The 26911-nt window shown below is 37.1% G+C and overlaps 1 protein-coding gene across 1 annotated transcript; it reads left to right on the plus strand.

Annotated features, from left to right (window-relative positions):
- The first annotated feature begins 546 nt into the window (after positions 1-546).
- SLC25A31 (solute carrier family 25 member 31) lies at positions 547-26620 on the plus strand. Its single transcript, XM_007172380.2, has 6 exons — positions 547-790; positions 9463-9590; positions 18886-19003; positions 21095-21249; positions 22714-22839; positions 26420-26620. Exons 1-6 carry the CDS (start codon positions 547-549, stop codon positions 26618-26620), a joined length of 972 nt encoding a protein of 323 aa, XP_007172442.1.
- The last annotated feature ends 291 nt before the right edge of the window (positions 26621-26911 follow it).

The raw sequence follows: 26911 nt of genomic DNA on the forward strand, positions 1-26911 counted from the left end.
CAGCAATGGGGAGCGGCAGATGAAGCTTCGCTGGATGGCCCGCTGCTCACCCCCTGCTCTGCCGCAGGGTTCTTAACAGGCGGCGTCCCAGTACCTGGCCTAAGGGTTACCCTGGGAACTAAAACTAAACTCGGTTAATCCCACACAGTTGGTTTATTGCTCTGTCCTGGTTTGGGCTACTAAATTTCCTTATACAGAACTGGTTCTCGCGCGACCGTTCCCGCACCTTCCTGGGTCAGAACCCACTAGCCTCCTAGTCCTGCCTGCCGCAAGGACAACCCCGCACCAACACTTGCCAAGACACTTTAAAAGACTTGCACCACACGGAGGAACCACGTGTCGGGAGTCACGTGGCCGGCGCCGGGTGGCGGAAGGCGGTTGGAGGCGCCTGCGCAGCTACGCGCCCCCGGCGCGCTGGTTTCCCGGCGTGCTGAGCGCCCCTTTCCAGCCGGGACGACGCTGAAGCGGGCTTTGGCTTCCTTTTGTCCGTCTCTCCCGCTCTCGTTTTGAGCTTCTGCTGCCCGATTTTACGTCCACCGTCCCACCATGCAGAGTGTACCTCCGAAGAAGAAGCTGGAGAAGAAGGCGGAGAAGCAGCTCTTTGACGCCGCGTCCTTCGTGAAGGATCTGCTGGCGGGCGGGGTGGCGGCGGCCGTGTCCAAGACGACGGTGGCGCCCATCGAGCGGGTAAAGCTGCTGCTGCAGGTGCAGGCGTCGTCCAAGCAGATCAGCCCCGAGGCCCAGTACAAAGGCCTCGTGGACTGCCTGTTGCGGATTCCCCGTGAGCAGGGTGTGTACGCGAGGCCGCCGCGCCAGCCTCTCCCCGCGCCGGGTCAGCTTGCCAGAAAAAGGGGTGGGTGGGCCGGGCGGGGACGCTTGCGGGCGCCACGGCCGTGTGTGTCGGTGATGAGTTTTTCTTTGCCTTCGATAATTCAATTTCTTAACCGGTCTAAGAGGCTCTGCTTTCCCAGGGCCAAGAAGGCCTACACGTGACCAGTCCTGGGGCAGGGGAGACCACCACCTTCTCTTTCTCTGAATTTCTCCTTCGCGGGAGGCTCTGCACCTCCGTGCACCTGTGCCTGGCTCAGGAGGAAAATGGTTGACCTCCCTGTATTGGGGTAGATGCCATCAGGCCCTTGGCTGTATGTTAATAGGTGCTTTAAGTTGCTTAAATATTTGTTGAAATAATACGTTTAAGAGAAGTATTCCAAATATGGAAGCATTGGGGCCTCTCAGTATCTAGTACGTATTCAGTGAAAAAAGGTTCTGTTTATTCTCAAGAACTACTGAAGACCAGGGCTGAGACCAAGGAGGCACTCACGTCTGCCCAAATTTTAGGGGGATGCCAAAAAAAACCTCAGTAGTAGAAACAAATAATATTTTAATGCAGTATTTTTAAAAATCGAAATTAATGTGAAAAACCCGTGATGAGCAAGATATAAAAATTTTAAGGAAAGTCGGGATCAGTATTAATTTTTATTTTTTTGCGTCAGGCTCTGTCTTTACTTAAGGTTTTGATATTTTGGTTCCTTGTGGAGTTTTTTTCCATTAATATTGAAATGATTTCAAGGAATAGATAATGAAAATGCTTTATTAATCATTCAATGCCTTCCTCTCACTGAATGGCTCCTTAAGTTAGCTAAGTGGATAAGAGGATAAATTGATCAGAAATTTTCTGATATCGCTGGATTCAATTGAAACCTCTATATGAACTCTAAAAAGGAAAGAGGTCTATTTATTGTGTATTCTGAACAAGAAGTGAAGTGGCTTCAACTCCAGTGCAGTCCTTTCTTTCACTCCTAAGTCTAGGGCAGGTTACTCTTCCTCCCATGAAAAAGGATTCCTGGGAACTCCCTGGTGGTCCATTGGTTAGGACTCCTCACTTCCACTGCAGGGGGCATGGGTTCAGTCCCTGGTCGGGGAGCTAAGATCCCACAAGCAGAGTATTTCAGGTTGAGGGTAGACTCTTAAGACATCATCTAAATTGTGTATTTAAAGTGCCCATCTGGGAGCTGAGTTTAGATCTTTAATGGTAAGTGAGTGGTTCACATCTTCTCGCTCCCATTTATTTTATCAGAGCAAGCTTCCCATTTCTCTTTGGAGCAGTAGGAGCCTCTTTATTATTTGCTGATCTGCTTTAAATATTTAGTCAGGTAAAGTTAAATATTCTGGATAGATTGTGCTGACCAGTGCTAAGTCATTTTATATTTTAAATGTTTTTTGTAGTATTTAAACCTAAATATATTCCATATGGCTCTTGTAAATTGAGACCATTATGAATAGTATTCTGGTTCCAGCTTTCTTTAAGCAGAATTTTAAGAAAATGTTTTCTAGTATATACAAGGCCTTGTTATGAGTACACCATGGTATATTCTATGCTAAAAGATTAGTAATTTACAACAGGGATAATATTGCCATCTAGGGGCATTTTTGGAAACTTGTGAGGAATTTTTTGTTTAACACAAAGATAGAGGGGAGTAATCCTTAATTGCAATGATATGAAAGGCAAAATCCAGGGCTGCTAAACATCCTGCTGCTGCTGTTGTACATGGCCAGTCCTACACAACAAAGACTTATCCTGCAACCTCATGACTCAGATCTCCCACTGGACATTCATGTAGCAGTAAAACCTGTTTATGATGATCTAAGCCTAGAAACTAACTCTTATTTACCTATAAACACAAACTGTCTGGGGCAGAATTCTAGTACACAGTGATTCCAGTAATGCAGCTATCTTGTAAGTAGAGGAAAGATTGTACTTTGTTTTATTCAGCGTTTTACTGAGAGTTGTTCATCATTGTGAAAACTCATGTTAGCAGTTCTGTGTGTGATATTTGGTCACCACTTATATCATCTGCATTTTTAACTATTGAATTCATGATGATTGTATAGATATATTTATTAAGCCCTTTTTTCCAAATGTCAACGTGTGTCTTAAGCACAACTGATTCATTATAAATAGAAGCAAGCAGCGGACTGTTATGTCTGTGGTATGATCACGCCTCACCAATTTACTAAGTAATATATATATTTTATAATAAACTCTTTTATTTTCTTTTTGTATATAGCAGAAAGGGCATTATATTGATTTTTTTGAACTAGTGAAGGGGTCATTGTCTTTGAATTCTATTTCTAGATAGTAAAGGAAGCATTGTAAAATATTTATTATGTATAGAAGACTTGAACGTGGTAGCACTGAGAATCACTGTGCTAAATCATTATGGAACTTTACTAGGCAATCATATTCTGAGGCTGTTATTTTCTGGAATTTACCTTCTGTCTCTTTTGTGAAAGTCAAGATACATTGCAATCTCAGTGTTCTGAAGTTTCTCTTGTTTTTCCTGTTTGCTCGAGTTTTACTGATAACTTTTCCTTTCTTTAGGCAATATGGAATGAGCATAAGAGGCAGTGAATTCAGAAGGCACAATTAGATGCTCTCTCACTATCTTCTTACCTTATCTCTTTCTTTACACCTCAAGGAGAGAGCTCATTCTTCCTCTGAACATAGCTTTAAACATCTCCTTGGGTGTCTTTGATACTTTTTATAAGCTTTCCTTGGCTTCTGAAAGCTTCTGGATTTATCCTGACTAATGCTTTTTTTTTTTTTAATTTTTTTAAAATTTTTATTATTTATGGCTGTGTTGGGTCTTCGTCTCCGTGCGAGGGCTTTCTCCAGTCGTGGCAAGCGGGGGCCACTCCTCATCGCGGTGTGCGGGCCTCTCACCATCGCTGCTTCTCTTGTTGCGGAGCACAGGCCCCAGACGCGCAGGCTCGGTAATTGTGGCTCACGGGCCCAGCCGCTCTGCGGCATGTGGGAGCTTCCCAGACCAGGGCTCGAACCCATGTCCCCTGCATTAGCAGGCAGATTCTCAACCACTGCGCCACCAGGGAAGCCCTGACTAATGCTTTTTTTAAAATTTATTCTTTAGTTGGTATTATGACCTTCCAACTTTGTATGTGTACTTTTATTTAGTACTTTTTAAACCTTTATTACACAAATAATGCATGTTTACTATAGAAAATTGAAAAACAGAGAGAAACAAAAAGTTAGCACTGCTAACATCACCACAGTTAACATTTTGGTGTCTGTGCTGTGATTTTTTTCACTGAGCAAGCTATGCATCGGTAAATATATTTTAATTAATATAATTGTTTTATTTAATATATTGTAACATAGGCTTTTAAAGATATTATCTCTAAATCTCATTTTTAAGAGCCTACCAGAACTCTTTTCTCTTTTAGGTATTCCTGGCCATGAATTCATCAGCTGTCTTTAATCTGAAGTTTTCCAAACATATTTTCCTGAAGGCTAAAGCAGTGAGGTTTTTATATCTTGAAGATGATATTTTGGTGTATGGAAAGAAAATGTTAAGTAAATGTGTTATCTCAATAAAATGGGAACATAAACTTTACTGATATTTAGTAAATGAATTGGCACTGGCACCTATGGTTGGCCAAATGTCAGTTATATATCACAGGATGCTAAGGTATCCTGAAAAAAAGAGTAGGAGTTACACAGGGTAAAGGGGATAACGGGTACCCTTACTCAGTTATTGTATAATGAACATATTATAGTTTATGTTGGCTCAGTTAAATGGATTTATAGAGATAATAAGACTATTTGAATATTTAAATTTGTCAAGAATACTATTTGAAATATAGATTCACATATACTATTTTTAAGAATGAACCTCATCCTAAGGGTGCCTTGAGATAATAGCAGATGATAGTATGAAAACATCATGATTAGCAAGATATCTGAAAATACTATTTTTTAACTATTAAAACAAATGCTCAGTTGTGCCCTAATATCTAAAAGTTTTCCCCGACCACCCTATCTAAATAGCCCTTCCTCATTGTCCAACTACATATACTGTTTTTTTCCTGTGGCCACTTAACATGTTTATTTGTTCATTGTCTGTCTTTCTCAAAATGTAAGCTCTATAAGACCAAGAACTTTGTTCCTATGCACTTGGTACCAAATAAAAGGTTTTTAAATGAAGAATTTTTAAAAAAATTTTTATTGGAGTATAGTTGATTTACAGTGTTGTGTAAATGAAGAATCTTTATCTCATTCTTTAATTTCTCTTTTGGATGTGTTTTACAAATGTACATAACAGGGTAGTATAGTAGCAAAGGTATATAATTTACTTTTTTAAGTATGTACATATTTGAGAGTCATGATTACGTTTTTTTAACTGATAGGCAGACTGTCAAAGCATGTTGGAGCCTGCTAGTCTAGAATATACAGTTGACCCTTGAACAACACGGGTTTAAACTGTGTGGGTCCACTTACACACAGATTTTTTTTTTCCCCAGTAGTAAGTACTACAGTACTTGATCCCTGGTTGGTTGAATCCATGGTTGCAGAACCATGGATATGGAAGAACCACATATAGGGAGGGCTGACTACAAGTTATTACTTGGATTTTTGACTGCATGGATAATCAGCATCCCTAACCCCTATGTTGTTCAAGGGTCAACTGTATACCCAAACATGCCTAGCATTTGCATTCTTGGCTAGAAGTGGACCAGTAAATGGCCCAGTAACTTTTTCCCATTTTCCCATCAGTTCTGTATTAATTCTTAATTATTTTCTCAGAATTAAGTTCAGAGTAGGTTTTTCTCACCCTTAAATTTTGAAGAGATTATTTTTACTTAGCAATTAAGTAAAAAAAAACTTAGATGTTCTGCTATTACCAGAGAAATATACCACAACCCCTATGTTTGTCTCTATCAATTTTGTGATATTAGGAAACTGTCCTTTTGTTCTGTGTGACTAGAGAGTTAAATACTGCTACATTTGCATCACTCTTGCTTTTCCCTTGTTTTATTCTGACCACAAAGTACTACTGTTTTTATCCAAAATGGATTTTTACCTAGAGGCAATAGAGATTTAATAGCTCTAGGCCTGGAGTCAGATAGATCTAGAAAATTCTGGAGTTAAGTCCCAACCTTTCCCTTACCTTGTAACCTTGAACAATTTTTATTTAACCTCTCTCAACCTCAATTTTCTCAGTTCTATACAAGGTCTAATAATATTACCTACCTCATATGGTAGTTGCGGCAGTTAAACAAGATAATGCCTGTAAAATACTCAGCCATGTGTCTATTGCATAGTTAGTGCTCAATAAATTTTAACTCTTTAATCATTTTGAATACATTCCTAAATTTAGAAACATGTATTCCTCATGTTCATTTGTAAATGAATGTATTTGAGATAAATTTGCATTACATATAGAGTAGATTTTTGTAATCTATCTAAAGAGCCTACATAGTACACAGTGTACTTAGAGTACATTTGAATAAAACCTTGAAACCTGGCCCCCAGAAATAATATTTCTATAGAAGATGCATTCAGAGTTCCACTTTGAGGTTCCTCCTCTTTGCCCTCTTACTAAGGACATTGGAGCTCCTAAAAGCATGGTACAGCAGTGAGATGCAAAGAAGGGAATAAGTTTTTTAAGTATGATCTGTGGAAAAAGAGACTAAAGCAGGGGTTTTTAACCTGATATCTGTAGCTCCAGGGAATCCATGAATCCTGAGAAATACATGCAAAAGTATTTTATGTGTGTGAGATACTTTTTCATATATAACTCATTAAGAGCTGCCAGTTTTCCTGTTATACTTCTAGGGATTTATTTATTTCTAGATTTTTCATTGAGACATTGACAGTTGTTTTGATGAATCCTCTGGGTTTTTTCATGCAAATACAATTTTGCTAAAAGGAATACGTTCTTCTGTCAATGCTAGCAAACCCCTTTAGTGATAAATCTGTCACTCTGTCATAGTCTCGTTAATTTGCAGTTGTCTTTGTCATCAGAATCTACCATTTATATTCAGTACATTAGCCAAAGTTACAAACTTTTATACTACTTTTATATTTATATGACCTTCTTTTTGTGAAATAAATATTAATTCAGTACTGTAATCATAATTATATAATTATAACTAATAACTCATAATCTGAAACCTGTAATATCTCAGTACCGTCTAGCTGAATCAACCATTTCCAAAATGACTATTAATAAATAAGAGCCATGTATAAAATAGGAATTCTAATACATTTTTGATACATGACACTTTTTTAAACTCAGTTTATTAGTTTTTTTTTTAAACAAATGATGATTTCAACTTAAATCCCATTTGATCAGATCGGCAATTCTTCAGCCAGTATGTTCTTCTTTATCCTTTTAAGATCCTCTGCAAGTAGTCTGTTGTTGTGTTACTATAAAACATGGTCTAGAAAATCAAATCTGGGCTTCCCTGTTGGCGCAGTGGTTGAGAATCTGCCTGCCAATGCAGGGGATATGGGTTCGAGCCCTGGTCTGGGAAGATCCCACATGCCACGGAGCAACTGGGCCCGTGAGCCACAACTACTGAGCGAGCCTGCGTGTCTGGAGCTTGTGCTCCGCAACAAGAGAGGCCGCAACAGTGAGAGGCCCGCGCACCGTGATGAAGAGTGGCTCCCACTCGCTGCAACTGGGGAAAGCCCTCACACAGAAACGAAGACCCAACACAGCAATCAATCAATCAATCAATCAGTCTTATTCTTCAGTATCATTTACACAGTCACATTTTACTTTCAACATTTCTCTTCCACAGGTCTGACCTCAGAAAATAAAAATGCTTAACTATGTTATTAAGTGTTTTTTATTAACTATGAAGAACTTAAAAATCTCTAAAAATACCTCCAAAGGTTAGATTCACCAACTTCCCTCAGTAATTCAACGTGGCCATAACTAGCAAGAAATATTCCTTTATAATTTGCTTATATTTCTCATGTTTTAAGATTTTTATTTTGCTTGCATTAAAGAAAAATTGTTCACCTTTCTTAGTACAGAAATATTTGTATGATTACATTATTTATGGAAAAGTATTGTAGTTAAGTGACTGAATTATTGAGCCAGATTGCTTGAGTTTGAATCCAGATCTACAGTTTTCTGACTAAGTGTTAACACTGGGCAAGTTACTTAACTAACTTCTTTCTGCCTTAGAAGTTGTTTTTAACTCATTTAAAATGGAGAGACTAATAGTACCTACATCATGGGTGATTATGAGAATTAAATGAATAAAAAACAGTTCCTAGAAATTAGTATTATTGTTTTGTTAATATTGCCTCAAAAATTTTTACAGTAATCATTTTCCATTTTTTAAAAAATAGAGCTTTATTTACCATACTTTAATAATTTTAGGACTTCTCTAAGATTTGTTTCTCCAGAAACCCAAAGCTGAACTAGAGCTTTGGAGACAGAAGACTTGATTCAAAATCCTGGTTATAGTTTCTAAACTTAGAAAAGTTTCAATTTATGCATGTATAAAATAGGTATTACAGGAGAACGTATGTCATAAGCATAGTGTGATGATTAAATGAAATATATAAAGCCTTTGCCAGTGCCTGGCACATATTAAATGCTCAAGAAGTTGTAGCTATTACCATTATGTGTTAAATGCCCTAGTAATTTATGCCTACAACTGAATGCCTTGTAACTGAATCAGCTGTGAGGACTGAGATTTCTTGGCTATTAATATACTTCTTAATTGTCTTTGTGCAACTGCTTTATATTTAGCTTGGGATCACCAATATTCAGTGTTTTATCCCACAAAGTATAGTTATTTAACAAATAAATATCTTTCCCTTTGTGTGTTTATCTAATCTAACTTTCAGTTTCTGAGCACCGGTCCCAGTCAACTGAGATTATCTTCATTTGTATTTTTATCTTTAGAAGACTGATTCTGGGTATTCTATTCTCCCAGCTGGAACTAGAGGTATCCTATTCAGAGTAGCAGGGTCAAACCATCTGTAAAAACAACTATGGGTCCTGAAGGGCTAGCCTGTTGTATTCCAGGGCAGCTATGGATTATAAAGGCAGTTCTGAATTATCAGGGTAACACAGTGACTGAATTATAAAGATTGGTCATTCCATGGAGATTTGAAGTGGGAAGATTATTGACCTTGAAAGTTTCCTACTATCCATCAAGCCTCTGGAGACTGCCTTGAATTGTAAATTGATTCTTTTTTGGCTAGGTATTAAAATATAAAGATAAGACTCTTTTATCCCTTTCTCATTCTCAGGAGTGTAGATACAAAACAGTTTTGTTCCAACAGCCTTGTCACCATAGGAATTGTATTTTATTATTTGGAAATGAGGCTAAGGGTTACTAGCTTCTCTGACAAATACTAGTAAGCTCTGTTTTTCTACTACTAAAGAGCCCTGTATTCAACTGGTAATGCTTTCCATAGGTTTTTAGGCATTCAAGGCTTCCTGTTGGAAGTTAACAAAATTGAAATGGGGTACGTGGAGTTAACACTGCCTTTTTTCTTCAGTTGGAGACACATGTAAACTTTATTTTTTTTCTCACGAGAAAAGATGTTTTAGATAGTTCGAACAGCTAAGTTTGTTAAAACTATGCAAATTATTTAATAATAATACAATATGTTTAGTATATTTTCTTTTATAGGTTTCTTCAGTTATTGGCGTGGCAATTTGGCAAATGTTATCCGATATTTTCCAACACAAGCTCTAAACTTTGCTTTCAAAGACAAATACAAACAACTGTTCATGTCTGGAGTTAATAAAGAAAAACAGGTAATTATTGTTTATTTTATTTTGTTATTTTTTAATTGAATGAAAGATTCTTTAAATTATATAGTACTTTGCAATTTTCAAGTTTTGCACACATGATTTCATATTGTCTCATAGTAACCCCTTTTTTCCACCATCCCTGTCTGCCCTTCCCCCTTCCCTCTCCCCACTGGTAACCACTAGTTTGTTCTCTATATCTGTGAGTTGCTTCTTTTTTGTTTTATTCATTAGTTTGTTGTATTTTATAGATTCCACATATAAGTGATATCATATGGTATTTGTCTTTCTCTTTCTGATTTACTTCACTTAGTATGATGATCTCTAGTCCATCTTTCTGCAAATGGCATTATTTCGTTCTTTTTTATGACTGAATAATATTCCACTGTATGTATGTACCACATCTTCTTTATCCATTCATTACCTGTGGGGTTTTATTTGGAGAGGAGGTGCTCAAATGGTGGAAAAAAATAATAGTTAAAACATAGTAACTGTTAGGGACTTCCCTGGTGGTCCAGTGGTTAAGAATCTGCCTTCCAATGCCGGGGACATGGGTTCGATCCCTGGTTGGGGAACTAAGATCCCACATGCTGCAGGGCAACTAAGCCCGTGCACCACAACTAGAGAGAAGCCCGCACGCCACAACTACTGAGCCCGCCCACTCTGGAGCCCACGCACCACAACTAGAGAGCCCATGCACTGCAGTTGCTGAGCCCGTGCACTCTGGAGCCCGTGCGCCAAAACTAGAGAAGCCCACGAGCTGCAACTACTGAGCTCATGTGCTCTAGAGCCCATGCGCCACAACTAGAGAAGCCCACACACTGCAACAAAGAGCCTGTGCACTGCAGTGAAGACCCAGTGCAGCCAAAATAAATAAATAGAAATAATAAATAAATAAATACCTTAAAAAAAAAAGATTAATAATACCTGAGAAAAAACATAGTAACTGTTAGCATACTATAATATGTATTGTTAGAGAAATTACATATGGAAAACATAGAATTGTATTACCTTTTACCAGTTTCTCTAAACCTCTTAACACAGTTTTAATAACTAAGAGATGTTTTGTCTCAACACAATATTTCTCTGAATAAATATTAATTTTAATATAATTTACATTTTATAATCCCTATTCTGCTGCACTAGAAAAATTCAGCATTTAATCTGGTTTTGATAAGCAAAAAAAGCAGTCAACAAACGTGTATTTCCTAATACTAAAGTAGTTTATTTCCTAAAGAAGCAAATTGTTTCTTCTTTATGACTGAGGTTCTATTTGGCTGAGATTAAAGTGTGTAGGAAGATCAAGTCAAATACAGGAAAATGATAAATTTAACTTAGAGAATTCTCTAGTAAGGAACTATATTCCAATAAAACTTAATTTCAAAAAAGAGAACTCTCTTTTTTTTTTTTTTTAATTTTATAGCTACTTTATTTATTTATTTATTTTTGGCTGTGTTGGGTCTTCGGTTCGTGCGAGGGCTTTCTCTAGTTACGGCAAGTGGGGGCCACTCTTCATCGCGGTGCAGGGACCGCTCTTCATCGCGGTGCGCGGGCCTCTCACTATCGCGGCCCCTCCCGTTGCGGGGCACAGGCTCCAGACGCGCAGGCTCAGTAGTTGTGGCTCACGGGCCCAGCTGCTCCGTGGCATGTGGGATCTTCCCAGACCAGGGCTCGAACCCGTGTCCCCTGCATTAGCAGGCAGACTCTCAACCACTGCGCCACCAGGGAAGCCCGAGAACTCTCTTTTTTTATCACAAAGGTGCTTTTTCTTTTCAAGGTAATCACTCCCTTGGTTATAAAATCTCATTTTCAAAATTTCCTACTCGTATGAACTATGTGTCATTTGTCCTGGTCTCCATTTGTTTTGTTACCTCTGTATACACTAGACCACCTACATTACTGTCAAGGTCTTCCCCTCACCTGCCCTTATAAAGTCTCTCTACCCCCTCATCCTTTGTCTTTTTCTCTTCCTCCAGCCAACCAACCAAGCTGTCCTAGCAGATTCTTTTTTTTTTTCTACATTTTATAGCTACTTTATTTATTTATTTATTTATTTTTGGCTGTGTTGGGTCTTCGGTTCGTGTGAGGGCTTTCTCCGGTTACGGCAAGTGGGGGCCACTCTTCATCGCGGTGCGGGGACCGCTCTTCATCGCGGTGCGCGGGCCTCTCACCATCGCGGCCCCTCCCGTTGCGGGGCACAGGCTCCAGACGCGCAGGCTCAGCAGTTGTGGCTCACGGGCCCAGCCGCTCCGTGGCATGTGGGATCCTCCCAGACCAGGGCTCGAACCCGTGTCCCCTGCATTAGCAGGCAGATTCTCAACCACTGCGCCACCAGGGAAGCCCTGTTTTGTTACCTCTGTATACACTAGACCACCTACATTACTGTCAAGGTCTTCCCCTCACCTGCCCTTATAAAGTCTCTCTACCCCCTCATCCTTTGTCTTTTTCTCTTCCTCCAGCCAACCAACCAAGCTGTCCTAGCAGATTCTTTAAAAGCAACTATTTATGGAACATTTCTTTGTTGCTATTTCTGTTAATTTCCTTTTAGACCCTTTATTTCCTTTATTGAGTGCTTTGCGCTGTTAATGTAGTTGGAGGTATAAAGGTAACAAAGAAAATTCTTTACGCTTAGATTCAGAAGATCTGGATTTAGGTCCTGGCACTCAGCTTATTTAGCTGTGTGAATTTTTGAATATCACCTCTCTGATCCTTAGTTTCCTCATCTGAAAATTGGACATAAGAATACCTACCTCATGAGGTTTAGATGAGTAAGGTTTAGATGAGACTAAACATGTAAAGACACATAAAATGCTTGCAGTAGTGCTGTGCTTTTCTTTTTTTAAGTAATTGGTATTTTTTTAATATTATTTATTTATTTTTGGATGTGTTGGGTCTTTGTTGCTGCATGCGGACTTTCTCTAGTTGCGGTGAGCAGGGGCTACTCTTCATTGCGGTGCGCAGGCTTCTCATTGCGGTGGTTTCTCATTGCGGAGCATGGGCTCTAGGTGCGCGGGCTTCAGTAGTTGTGGCACTCAGGCTCAGTAGTTGTGGCTCGCGGGCTCTAGAGTGCAGGCTCAGTAGTTGTGGTGCACGGGCTTAGTTGCTCCATGGCATGTGGGATCTTCCCAGACCAGGGCTCGAACCTGTGTTCCCTGCATGGGCAGGCTAATTCTTAACCACTGCACCACCAGGGAAGTCCCAGTGCTGTGCTTTTATGGTAGGCACTCAGAAAAATGTTTCTGTCATCTTTAGGTAGCAACTCTAATAATTGGAACGTCTCTTGACTAAGAACCTATGTCAGAGGGTCCTCAAGACCATCTTCATGTTCAGTGATTCACTAGGCCTCAGAGAACTCAGAAAAGCTGTTATACTCATGGTTTATTACAACAAAAGGATATAGATTAAAATCAACAAAGGGAAAAGGCTCATAACAAAATCCAGGAGAAACTAGGTGCAAGCTTCTAGCTGTCCTCTCCTCGTAGAGTCACCTGGACAGCACTTAATTCTCCCAGCAATAATGTATGACAGCACATATAATGTGCTGCCAAATAGGGTTGCTCACTTGAGCCATGGTGGCCAGGCTTTTTGGGGAGTCAGTTTCATAGGCATGTGTAATGTGACTGACCTTAGCTACTCAGTCTCCAGCCACTGCCCCCACCCACTCAAGAGGTCAAACTGATATAGTTTAGCTCAAAGCATACAAAGGGGTGTTCACCATAAATCAAGGTTAGTATAAACTATCTGGTGTTACCCAAAGCTTCAGGCATATAAAGACACTCTAATTAGGTAGGATATTCCAAGTGCTCAGACGGTTATCTCAAACAAACCTTCGAGTTTGAGCAAGGGTGGTCCTTAAGATCTTTTCAGTGTGTATAGGGTTTGGGCAACACAGGCCTGCTGAGTTAACTCTTTATTGAACATTTTCCACCCCATCTCCCCCAAAAGATAATTCCTGTAAGACTAAGCCAAATGGAGCAATTAGAATTAACCAGAAAATTTATGTTACTAACATCTATCCCTAACAGTGTAAATAACATGGCTCTAAAAGTTTTTTGGTTTTTTTTTTTAAATTTAATTTTATTTATTTATTTATGGCTGTGCTGGGTCCTCGTTTCTGTGCGAGGGCTTTCTCTAGTTGTGGCAAGCGGGAGCCACTCTTCATCGCGGTGCGCGGGCCTCTCACTATCGCGGCCTCAGTTGTTGCGGAGCACAGGCTCCAGACGCACAGGCTCAGTAACTGTGGCTTACGGGCCCAGCTGCTCTGCGGCATGTGGGATCTTCCCAGACCAGGGCTCGAACCCATGTCCCCTGCATTGGCAGGCAGACTCTCAACCACTGCGCCACCAGCGAAGCCCGGCTCTAAAAGTTTTGAAGTTAACTTTGATCCGTGCTAAAATTCTGTAATAAATTTCATATTAGTAGAGCCTGAGGTAAAAACATTTTTAGTATACCTATAAAGAGCATGCTATCTTATTTAGAATGTAAAGGTATTCAGTCACAAGTAATAGTGTAATGTTTAAATATATATTATTTACTAAATCTGGATACTAATGACCCTTTTATTTCTCCCCTTGGACATCAAAATTGTATCCTATCTCTGCCTCCAACCCCCTGCCATGAAAAGTGGGGGAAAAAAAAAAGAACTTAAAAAAAAAAGTCAATATTTTTGGTTTCTTACCTGGTCTTAAAAGAAGCAGAGAAGATAGAAAAAACAAATACAGTGTATGTGATTTAAAAGTGGTTGATCTACCACAGTGAGATATCTCTACACACTTACCAGAATGGCTAAAATGGTGACAACACCAGATGTTGGCACGGATGCAGAGGAGCTGAGTCATTCTTACATGGCTGGTGGGAATGGAAAATGATATTGCCACTCTAGAAAAGAGCATGACAGTTTCTTACAAACTAAACATATGCTTATCATACAATCCAACTCTAGGGCATTTATCCCAGAGAATAAAAACTTCTGTTCACAAAAAAAGCAATGTATACAATGTTCATAGAAGATTGTTTCATTATAGACAAAAATTTGGGAATAACCCAGATTTCCTTCAACAGGTGAATGCTTAAACAATCTATGGTACATCACACCATGGAAGATTACTCAGCAATAAAGAGGAACAACCCTTTGATAAAACAAATACTGTATAATCCCCTTAGGGACCTAGAAAAGGCAAATTCATAGAGACAGAAAGTAGAATAGAGGTTACCAGGAGCTGAAGGGGAGGGAGATTATTTAATAGGTACAGAGTTTATATTTAGCATGATGAAAAGTTCTGGAAATAGATAGTAATGATGCTTATACAGTATTGTACTTAATGCTGAATTATATACTTAAACATGGCTAAAACAGTAAATTTTACGTATATTTTACCACAGTTTTAAAAAAGAACAGACTTTTGATACAGCAACTTTGAATGCTAAGTGAAAAGCCAATCTCAAAAATTATATTTGCTTTCTGATTTCATGTATATGGCATTATTAAGGTGAGAAGATTATAGAGATGGAAATTATAATAGTGGTTGCTAGGAGAGAGGGAGGTGGCTATAAAAGGGTAGCAATGAGGGGTCTTTATCATGGAACTGTTCACCGTGGTGATTGGTGGTTACGTGAATCTGCACACATGATAAAATGGCATAGAACTAAATATACACACAAATAAGTGTGTGTAACTGGTGAAATATGAATAAGGTAGATATTTATCAGTGTTACTTTCCTCTGCTATAGTTATGCTAGATATTACCATTGGGGGAAATTGGTTGAAAAGTTTATAAACTCCGTATGTATTAGGATGCATGTGAATCTGGAATTATCTCAAAGTAAAAAGTTTTAAAAAAATAACCATGGTAGGCAGGTGTGTGCCTACTATATACTGTTTCACTGAATTTTTACCTCATTCTTTGAGGTAGTTATTTTTATCCCAAATGTACACATAAGGAAAGCAAGACAGAGCTTAAAGCACTTACCCTAGTCATGTGTTCATGTCTTTCTAACTCCCAAATTTAGTTCTTTCTGCTGCACTCTATTCCTCTCTCAGCTGAGGTGACTAGACTAGATGAGTCTTAGCTGAACTGGGCATAAAATATGCCTCTGCCACTCCTTAGCAGCTACCAGCACAACCCTCAACAGAGAAGACTAGAACTTCCAGCTCTCTTCCATGCCCAGACAAACTGTTAGAAAGAACTTTGGTCACAGGGTATTTGTTCTTGGAGGCATCAAGTCTGTTTATCATCCATTTGTCAACAGTTGAAAATAAACAGGATTATTTTCCTCCAAACCCCCTAGACTCTTTTGTTCTCCTCTCCTTGCCTGATTCTTTTTCATGCCCTCTCCTTTTACAGTATAGTAGTATCTGAAATTACTAACTTATCATTAAAAACTCATTTATGCTGATATACAACCTCTCCTGGGTCTGTTTTATTTTCAAGCTTAATTGTGGAGGGACAGACTTGTTACAGAAACACTTGCAGGATTATCATTCAGCATAGATTCTTATTTCTTGTCTCCCTCTCCTTCCTCCCTTCCACCCTCCCCCTTCCTCCCTTCCTTCCTTCCATTAGTAGTTTGGCCATACTATTTATACATGTTGTGCCTGCCTGCTTTTTCATAGGCCCCACTTTCACTATCATAGGGGTCCTTGTTTGAATAATAAATTATATGATCATTCACCCAGGAAGTCATGGATCTGTTTTCTTTCTCTTATCTAGGAAGGAAAAAAGAAAGGTTAAATAGAATTTAAAATGCACTTTATAAATCTTTGTGCTGCATATCATATTTGGTTTGGCTTATTTGCTTGTAAGAAACAGAGACTTAAATTACTTCAAGAAAAATGAGTATTTCTTGCAATGATACACTGGCACTGGAATTTGAACCAAGGACAGCTGTAGGGATCAAACTGTATTCTTTATCTTTGTCTCCCAGGTCACTTAGTCTATCTCTGTCTCTAATGATCTGCTTTTTGGGTGTGTTTGCTCTGTGTTTTCTCATTATTGCCCTTTTTTACTTACCTATATTTTCTTTGTTTCTTTTAAGTTCAGTGTTAATATCATAGTGATTCCTTCTAACCTTTCAGATGGTGAGAGGTTCTTTACCTGAGATCCATGCATGCTTGAGGAATAACTTACACTAAAAGTATCTGTTTATATATATGTGATTTTTATTGGAAGAGTATCTATAGGTTTCAACAGTCTCAAAGTAGACTGAAACCTAAAAAAAAATTATTTAATATCTTTTCCATTTCTGTCCTTACTGATAACTGGCATAGAACTTCTGGAGTCAAATTCCTAAGACTTAAACTATGGCCCAGTTCTACTTTTTCTACCAGGTTACAGATCATCTTCTAGACTATGGATTAGCTACCCTGGGGTGAGAGTCAACCTTCTGGTCTAATCTCTGTGTGATTATGAACTGTGGCTACCTATACAGTAGAACTTATGAGTTTCACTTAAAAGACACGATGGGAGTCTGAGTACCCTTCATTAAACAAATATTTATTGAATGCATTACTCTTACTCTGGGCAAGGCCCCATGATTTGCTTTCTGAAATAAGCAAATGAATTAAGAATCTAGGCCTCAAAAAAATGTAGGCAACCTAAATGTCCATGAACTGATGAATGGATAAATAAAATGTGGTCGTGAAATATTATTTGCCAGTGAAACGGAATGAAGTGCTAACACATGCTACAACACGGATGAACCTTGTAAACATGTTATATGAAAGAAGGCAGTCACAGAAGACTGCATATTGTGTTATTTCGTGTATAGGAAATGTCCAGAATAGGCAAATCTGTAGAGACAGAAAGTAGCTTAATGGTTATGTAGGGCTCAGGGGGATTGGGAAGATGGGGAGTGACTGCTGGTGGGTACAAGGTTCCTTTCGGGGTGATGGAAATGTTCTGAAACTGGTAATGATCGCACAGCTCTGTGAATATGCCAACAGTCCATTGAATTGAGTACTTTACGTGGGTGAACTGTGGGGTGTGTAAATATATCTCAACAAGTAAAAATAAAAATAATAATTCTGGCCTGAAGAAATTTATAGTCCGTAGAAGATAAGACAAGACAGGTACACAAATAATTATAAATTGAAAGTAGAAAGTTATTGTAAATACTATTTTAAAAAAATGAGAATCTGGAACATGTTGACACATTTTACATATTGATCACATGATTCACCTTTAATTCTCTGAGAGATGAAATATTTATGGGGAGAGGGTATGATTACATACAGTTTTGGGTGGGTTGGAGATCAGAGAATTTGTGGAAGAAATAGAATTTGAGTTAGAGCATAAATTGATAACTTTTTGTTTTAAAAAGATAGGAAGAAAATTTAAAAATAAGAAGGGCATTCCAAGCCAAGAGAAAATTGAGAGTTCCAGAGAATTTGTGGAAGAAATAGAATTTGAGTTAGAGCATAAATTGATAACTTTTTGTTTTAAAAAGATAGGAAGAAAATTTAAAAATAAGAAGGGCATTCCAAGCCAAGAGAAAATTGAGAGTTCCAAAGCATCTGAGACTTAAAATTGTTAGAAATAAGAGCCAGAGAAGCAAGAAACTGAGCTTGACTAGAATGGTTACTGTGGCCTTGTACCCTAGATTTTCTATGACAGTTCCAATTCAAATATTCCTTTCTTCTCCAGTGAGCTCTAGATGTTGAAAAGCAGTTTATTGGACTTAAGCAGGGCACATTTCAAATGTTTATCAAAAAGAACTTCAACAGCCCACGTGAACTAGTAGATCAATAAGGTCTTACATGCCACTCAACCACATTATAATTGATTTCTGCCAATTTACATGTTGGCATTTGAACATAATCTATATTTTTGAGCTACTTAAATTTATTTCTACTAAAACTACAAAGTGAAACTGTGGCATTATGATGTATTAACTGTCCCTCTCCCCTGCCGCCAAGAAGGGGAACCACTAAAGCCTCCACAGATGCCTAACATTTTAGTCATAACTAAAATATATTATTAACGAAAAACTTTATACAGTCTAAAGAGCAAAATATCTTATGTGGCCTCTTTTGCTAACTTGGGCTACTTTTGCTGGAGGACATTAAAATATCTTGGAATTTCAGTATGTCAGCGTCTAAGCTGTATCTCCCAGACCGCCTGGTAAGAAATAAAGGCTACATGGACATGAAGGGAAGTATTTTGCGTGATAATATATGCGTTATTATAGGTGATCACTTTATAAAAGCAGTTTGTAAATCTGGCTTTTTAACCTTATAAAAATAAGGATGTTTAAAAATCAGATTCTATAGTTTAATAACCATGTTTTAATTAATATGTTTCAGTTCTGGAGGTGGTTTTTGGCAAACCTGGCTTCTGGTGGAGCTGCTGGGGCAACATCCTTATGTGTAGTATATCCGTTAGATTTTGCCCGAACCCGATTAGGTGTTGATATTGGAAAAGGTATGGGATTTTTAGAAATACTAACTCTTTCTTCTTTGTGTTTTTGAACACTGTATTATCTGTTTTAGTTATGCTTATAACAACAGTGTTGTGTTCCATCTAAAAATTTTATTCTCAACCAAATGGTAAAGTTATAAAGCCTAAAGATTACTACTTTTTTCTTTTCTCTTAAAAGAGGGAAGGGGAAGGCCAATACTGTAGTAACAAAAAGAGTAAGCACAGAGACTGCTTATAACTTATTTCCAGTTTGTTTAGAGAGCCGTCTTCTAGATCCCTTCATGCACTTAGTTTCCTGTCTTGACTGTGGCTCCTCTCTACATTAGATGTGTAACTCTCATCCTAGAGGTTCCCTTTTCCTCTGTCCTTACTTATCACATCTTTCTGTGTTTTCATTACACCCTTGTTTTGGTAGATATGTTGTTTGATAGCTTTCTGAGCTTTCTGAGAAGGGTGGATAGGAGATAAATTGAGATCTTGCATATCTGAAAATGTCTATGTTTCACCCTCTTAATATTTGGCCATATGTAAAATTCTGGATTTAAAATTATTTTTTTTCACAATTTTGAAACCATTAATCTGGATTCTAGTTTCTAATACTGCTCCTAAGAAATCATTCTCTTACTGCTGATCCTTTTTATGTGACTTTTTCTCTTTTTAATTACCTTATATCCCTGATGATATGACATGCACAATGATGTATCTTTGTGTGAGTCATTTTCAGTAATTGTGGAGGTCACTCAGTTGGCCCCATGTGAGCGCAACACAAGTTGGAGCCTCGTGTTCAGTTCTGAGGATGACAGAGGAGTAAGTCACTTGGCTACTCAGGGTGAGGTGGTGGATTTTGAGCATCCAGATGCTAATTTGTTCTCACCACAATAGTACTTAATTCCTCGAATTTTAAGTCTTTCTGTGGTTATTGGAATCAAATGGCTCGCTTCTCAACAGTATCTCCCTCCGCAAGAAATTAGGTTTCAACTTTCTCTGCTCCACTTAGTGAGTTACCATCTTCCACCTCCCTTCCATCTTGCTAAAATTTGTGGATTTTATTCTCATCATGTACTCTTTTTTGCTTATATGGCTTTAAACCTGTTTTTTCTTTATTATTATTTTAATAGAATTTCTTAAGGGATCAGAGAGTCTTTCAACGAGTATTATTGAGTGCCTGAGGTGAACCAGGCCCTGCTTGAGATACAGGTTGTGTATGTGTAATATACACACATATACACACACACCATATTAAATATGGAGCTCCTGGTTCATGTACCTTACAGTCTTGTGGAGATCACGAGTAGTAAAGAAAAAGAATAAATGACTAAAATATACTGTCAGCAAAATATGCCATGAAAAAAATTTAGGAGAAGAGAGTGACATCAATTTAGATAAGTGATTAGAGAAAATACCTCAGAAGGTGTGGCAGTTTGAACAAAGATGAGAATAGGAGTTTCATCTATGATGTTTAACTGGCATTCCAAATTTTTTTGTTATTGTTAAGAAAGTGAAAATAACATACGTACCTTGGTTTAATTTCAATTCTGTAGTTTTGTTTTCTCTCAAAATTGGGAGAACTTAGTTTATTTTGAAAGATTGTATTCTATATATAATATTTATAAAATATCAAGGAGTTCTAGGTCAAGGGAAAATAAAAACAAAACCAGCAAACACTAGAAAAATATGACACCTCATCTAAAATGTCAGTGATCCTTAAAGTTACTAGTTTTTAGCTTTGTCTTTTTGCTTTATCCGTCCTTTTGCTTTTCAGCTGAAGCAAGTTGTAGAGTTTTGCATGCCTAAGCTGACTAGTAACTTCTCATAATTTTATTGAAATGTTTTAAGCCAGTCAGATTGCTTGAATTAGATTGCTTTTATAAGAGATTAATATTTTCAGTTAAAATATCTTAAGATACTACTTGACATCTTAATTATCTTTAAATGAATGGAAAGATTTTGACTTGTGCCTTTTTTTTTGTTATAAAGATTTCTAAATGTTAGTTCCAGATAATTTAAATCTGTAAAATGTTTAATTAATTTACTTTGATTAAAGTGTTTATCTGATATAATGTTGCTGATAAATTTTAAATGGCTTTATTTTAGGTCCTGAAGAGCGACAATTCAAGGGTTTAGGTGACTGTATTATGAAAATAGCAAAATCAGATGGAATTGTTGGTTTATACCAAGGGTTTTGTGTTTCAGTTCAGGGCATCATTGTGTACCGAGCCTCTTATTTTGGAGCTTATGACACAGTTAAGGTAATTTGGTACTTTAACTAGTATATATTAAATAAATTGTTTGTTTCTTTTTATTCTAATGTTCAGCAGGTATGTTTACTTTTAATTATAGAAATTAAAATAAATGATGACATAAGAGATATTATAGCATTCTGTTTAATCATGACTTTGCCATAACCTAATTAAGTTATAACTGTATTATGGATCTGACTTTGGATATAAAGCATAAATATAAACGTTAGGTTTTTGTGCTGTTTGCACTGAAAGACTCAAATAGAAAACATGCTGATTAGGTTATATCATAATTAGATCTTTGGTATATAGGAAGGCATAGAGTTTTTCTGATTTTACATTCATTTTATTATCACTTTTTTACATGCATATCATCAGTTTACTATCATCAATGGAAAGCAGGCAAGGCATAATTAATTAGTTAAATATGATAAATGCTACTATAGCTCAGTGATCTATTGGGTACTGTTAGATTTTGCATTGTATTCTCCAGGTTGTTCTGCAATCTGTCTTTTCAGTTCAGATGTAAATAGCACTTCATAAGGTAGGAAAGAGAAAGATCGTAATAATGGCTACCATTTTTTGAGCTATTACGTAGTTTTGAGAACTTTTTTAAGTTCTTTATATCCTCACAGTGTTCTAGGATAGCTTTTAATATATCCCATTTTAAAGATAACCTAGGAATGGCTAAGTAATTTATTTATGTGGCAAGCACAGGTCCCGTGCTCTTAATCACTACATCATAATGCTTCTAAAAGGAAGCAATGAAATTAATCCCAGTATTATTTACTAAATAAGATTAAAACTTGAGGGAAATTTTATAATAGTTTTATGTATTGTCTCTGCCCTCCCTCATTAGTATAAATGTATCAATAGTTGAATGTTATTTTTTTTGTGGTCTGGACATAATACTTTTCGTTGGTAGTGTATTTTTTAGACAGATAAATAGATTAATGGAAATTACAGGATCTTATATATATTTATTTAATCACAGAAAAATTTATGTTTAATCACCCTCTGCTTTCCTCTGTTATCACCTGTAGTAGTTGTAAAATTTAGGAATGTTTCTTCACTAGCTTAGAGCTTTAAAGCTGTTTATCACGCATCATCTGTTAATAATAACAGGCATTCTTTCATCTTTTCCAACTCTATGAGGAAGAACCATGGAGGAACTTTTTTGGTCACTGGCTGCCATCTCTAGTTTTCAGTGCTATTAATAACAAATCTCCTGTAATAGCAGATATGCTATTCTTTTTCAAATATGCTTTTAAAATATAGCCATGTGTGGGATTCTCATTTCTTATTGATCTTCCACTATTATTTTAATCTTTCCACATTAAATCCAACTGTTTTTTATTGCATTTTAAGTATAATTGAGCCCTCTTTCATATATTTATAAGAATTACCCTTTGACTTAATGATTTAAGATATTTTGGAAATTTAGATGGTTACTTGATAATTTTTCTTTTCTAGGGCTTATTACCAAAACCAAAGGAAACTCCTTTTCTTGTCTCCTTTTCAATTGCTCTAGTTTTGGCTACATGCTCTGGAATACTCTCTTATCCCTTTGACACAGTTAGAAGACGTATGATGATGCAGGTATTTTATATTATTTGTAAGCTTAATTGAGTTTTCCAGTATCTGATATTCAGATGTAATTTATTAAAATTTTAGAGACATTTTGGCTGAAAGGCATAAGCCATTTGTTTTACTTACTAAAATAAATACATGATGTGTTCTGTCTTGTATTCTTTTCTATCCCAAAGCAGCCATCATCCAGCAAAGTTTCTTCCATGTCTGCTGTCAGAACAGAAATGTCTTTTACTCCTATAGTATGAGTATGTATTATTGTTTGGAGAGTGGAGGGGCATGGCAAGGATTAGATGAGCATGTGTTTATCTTAACTGAATATTATTAGATTAAGTAGAATAAGCCCAGTCATAGGCCACTGACATATGTAATCATTTGTTGTAGTATATTTTAATAAAAGTAAATAATTTTTAACTCCAAGGATGAAGACTTGTTTATAATGATGTATGTTCTAAATGTAAATACCCAAACCAAAATTTTGATAAAATCAATCTCCATTGCTGTTACCTGTTACATTCATTCACTCAACAAATAATTGAGTGCCTATTCACCAAGCTCTGGTGACACAAATAAAATAAGGCAGAACCTGCACCCAAATTCATAGCATAGTATTGAAGGCATACTGTTAATGGTTTAAGTAGAAATGTGCATAGGTTCCAGGAATGCAATAGGGGAGGGGTACCCAAATGCTTAAAGTGATCAGATATGGCCTCTTAGAGAGCTAAATCTCAGTAAATAGGCTTTTTCTCCAGACAGTGAAGAGTACATTCTCAGCATAGGGGAAAAAACATACCTAGAGGTATGGCTTGAGAAGAATTTCAGTATACCCATATGATAGGTTTCACGAGGGCAAGTGAAAATAATGAGGCCAGAAAGCTATGTTTATTATGTGCCAGAACTGTCCTAAGCATTTTACACTTTAACTCATTTAATTCCCAAAACAATGCTGTGAGGTGTAGTTATCCTCATTATCCTCTACAAAATGGTCCTGGAAGAACCCAGTGGGCCACCTGAAAAGGTAAAGCATATCTATCCTATTGCTTCATTTATGGACTATCCTTAAAGTTGTTCCCTTTATATCTGTGTTTCCTCTTGATCTATGTCTAGCTCTAGTTTAATAAACTGAAACACTTTTGAAAATTAATTTGCGAATAGACTGTGGATTAAGTAAATGGTACTGTATCAATGTTAAATTGTCTGATTTTGATAACTGTACTTTGGGTATGTAAGAAAATATTCTTAGAAAATGCACACTGAAATGTTTAAAAATAAGGGGCAATGATAGCTGCAACTTACTGTCAAAATAATTCAGAAAAAAAATTGTGGGTGTGGATTTTTATATATATGTGTGCATTGCTATATGTATAAAACCATACCACTGCCATAACATAGTACCGAAGACTGGGTGGCTTAAACAACAGAAATTTATTTTCTAACACTTTGGGAGGTTAAAAGTCAGTCAAGGTGTCCAGCAGGGTTGGTGTCTTCTGAGCGCCTCTCTCCTTGGCTTGTAGATGGCCTTCTTCTCCCTGTGTCTTCTCATGGTCCTTTTTCTGTTTCTCTTCTTATAAGGGTGATCATAATGGATTAGGGTCTGCTCTAATGAGCTCATTTAACCATAATTATTTTTATGAAGACCCGGTCTCCAAATTTAGTCACAGTCTGAGGTTCTGGGGTTAGGTCTTCAATATATGAATTTTGTGGGGACACAATTCATAACAGTATTCTTTAATTTTTACATTTTGATTTTATATCCCACAACTTTGTTAAGCCATATTACAAACACCAACCTATATGTACACCCTTTGAAGTTTTTTTTTGTTTTTACACACACAGTGATATAATCTGCAAATAATAGCAGGCTTTTTTCCCTACCTTATCAATTCTTATGCCTTTTATTCCTTTTCTTGCCTTTCTGCACTGGTTGAGACCTCTGATTCAGTGTTACATGAAATAAGTAATAACTGGCAACCTTGTTTTGGTCCTAGTCTTACTGGGAATGCCTTCAATGTTACAGATTACAAAGTTTAATGTTCGCTGTGGATTTTTTGTAGTTATCCTTTATTATATTATGACTGGTCCTTTCTGTTGTGGATTACAGTAATTTTCCTCTTTTTTTTTAATTTTTTTTTTTTTGACTGCGTTGGGTCTTCGTTGCTGTGCGCAGGCTTTTATCTAGTTGCGGAGAGTGGGGGTCTACTCTTCATGGCGGCGCACGGGCTTCTCATTGTGGTCGCTTCTCTTGTTATGGAGCATGGGCTCTAGAGCACCGGGGCTTCAGTAGATGCGGTACGTGGGCTCAGTAGTTGTGGCTCACAGGCTCTAGAGCGCAGGCTCAGTAGTTGTGGCGCACAGGCTTTGTTGCTCCGTGGCATGTGGGATCCTCCCAGACCAGGGCTCAAACCCGTGTCCCCTGCATTGGCAGGCAGATTCTCAACCACTGCTCCACCAGGGAAGTCCTGGATTACAGTAATTTTTAATCATGAATGGTGGTCATGTTTTTTTCTATATCGAGATGATCATATCATTTTTCTTATATGCCTGGGATCAATCCAGCTCGGTCATGATGTATTGTATTTTGTACCCCTTGCTGGGTTTGATTTGCTGGTTTCTGTTCAGGATATTTTATCCATGGTTTCTGTGACACAAGCTTGTCATTTTTTTCCTTCTTGTGTTATCCTAGTCTAATTTTGGTATCAGGACTATGCAAGCCTCATAAAATATGTTAGGGAGTCTCCCCACTTTTCCTCTTCTTTGGAATAATTTCTGTGAGATTGGAATTAAATTTCCATTGAATGTTTAGTAGAACTCACATATAAAGCCATCTGGACACGTGGTTTTCTAATTTATGAGAAGATTTACAACAACTGATTGAATTTCTTTAATGAATTTAGTATTCTAAAGTTTTTTCCTAGTCTGTTGGTAAATTACACTTTTTAGGAATTTATTTCCTCTGTGTTTTCAAAATAATTGTCATAAAGTTGTTCATAATATCATCTTGCTCTTTCTTAATCTCTGGGTCATCTGCAATGATGTTACCTTTGGCACTTCTATTGGGCGCCTTGTTTTTCCTGAAACAGTGTTTCTAGAAATTTGTCAAAGTATTTCAGATAACTAACTTTTGACTTTTTATGCTTTCTTTTGCGTTTATTATTTCCTTTATTTCTGGTGGTTAAAGTTACCACTCAAGCTGCATCTTACAAATTTAGTTGAGGAGTTTTGTGGTTGTTAGTTAGGTTTTAAATATTTTCTAAGATGTGTTTTTCTTAATACCCAAACGTGATATTTTTCTAGTTACCTTTTTTGTTCTTGATTTCTCTCTTAATTGCAGCGTGGTGAGAGGATAAATCATGGTATGTGATGCCAATCTTTTAAAATTTGTTAAGCCTAATATGTGGTCATTTTCAAGTGTGCCTGAAAAGCATGAGTATTCTGCAGTCAGTGGGAACAATACTCAATATATGACCATTAACTCAACATACTTACTCAACACAGTGTTAATTTTAATCTATCCCTGTTGCTAAATTAAATCTGTCTTACGATAAAAGATGTTAAGATAATGGCAAACTATTTGTCTTTCTTTGTATAGAGTGGTGAGGCTGAACGGCAATATAAAGGAACTTTAGACTGCTTTGTGAAGATATACCAACACGAGGGAATTGGCGCATTTTTTCGTGGTGCCTTCTCCAATATCCTTCGTGGTACAGGGGGTGCTTTGGTGTTGGTATTATATGATAAAATTAAAGACCTCCTTAATATTGATATTGGAGGTAGTTCATCAGGAGATTAAATTGAAAAATGGATATAGTTAACTTATTAAATATACAAATTACATAGCTGCCATTTGTGTACATTTTGATAGTGTGTTATTACTGTCAGTATTTTCTTAAAGTGCTAATTCTGCAGTGAAGCATAGGCTTTTTTCAAGGATTTAAATACTAAAAAATCAAATAAATGTGGTTTCTTTCCTACTTAGACTCAAACTCACTTGAATGAGAAATTTTACTTATTTTAAGTGGTACCTGTTATTTTTATTAGTTTAAAATCTTTTTCTTTTGTGATTAAAAAAAGTAAAATGTAT

The sequence above is a fragment of the Balaenoptera acutorostrata genome, chromosome 5 (genome assembly GCF_949987535.1).
Source record: "Balaenoptera acutorostrata chromosome 5, mBalAcu1.1, whole genome shotgun sequence".
Lineage (NCBI taxonomy): Eukaryota > Metazoa > Chordata > Mammalia > Artiodactyla > Balaenopteridae > Balaenoptera > Balaenoptera acutorostrata.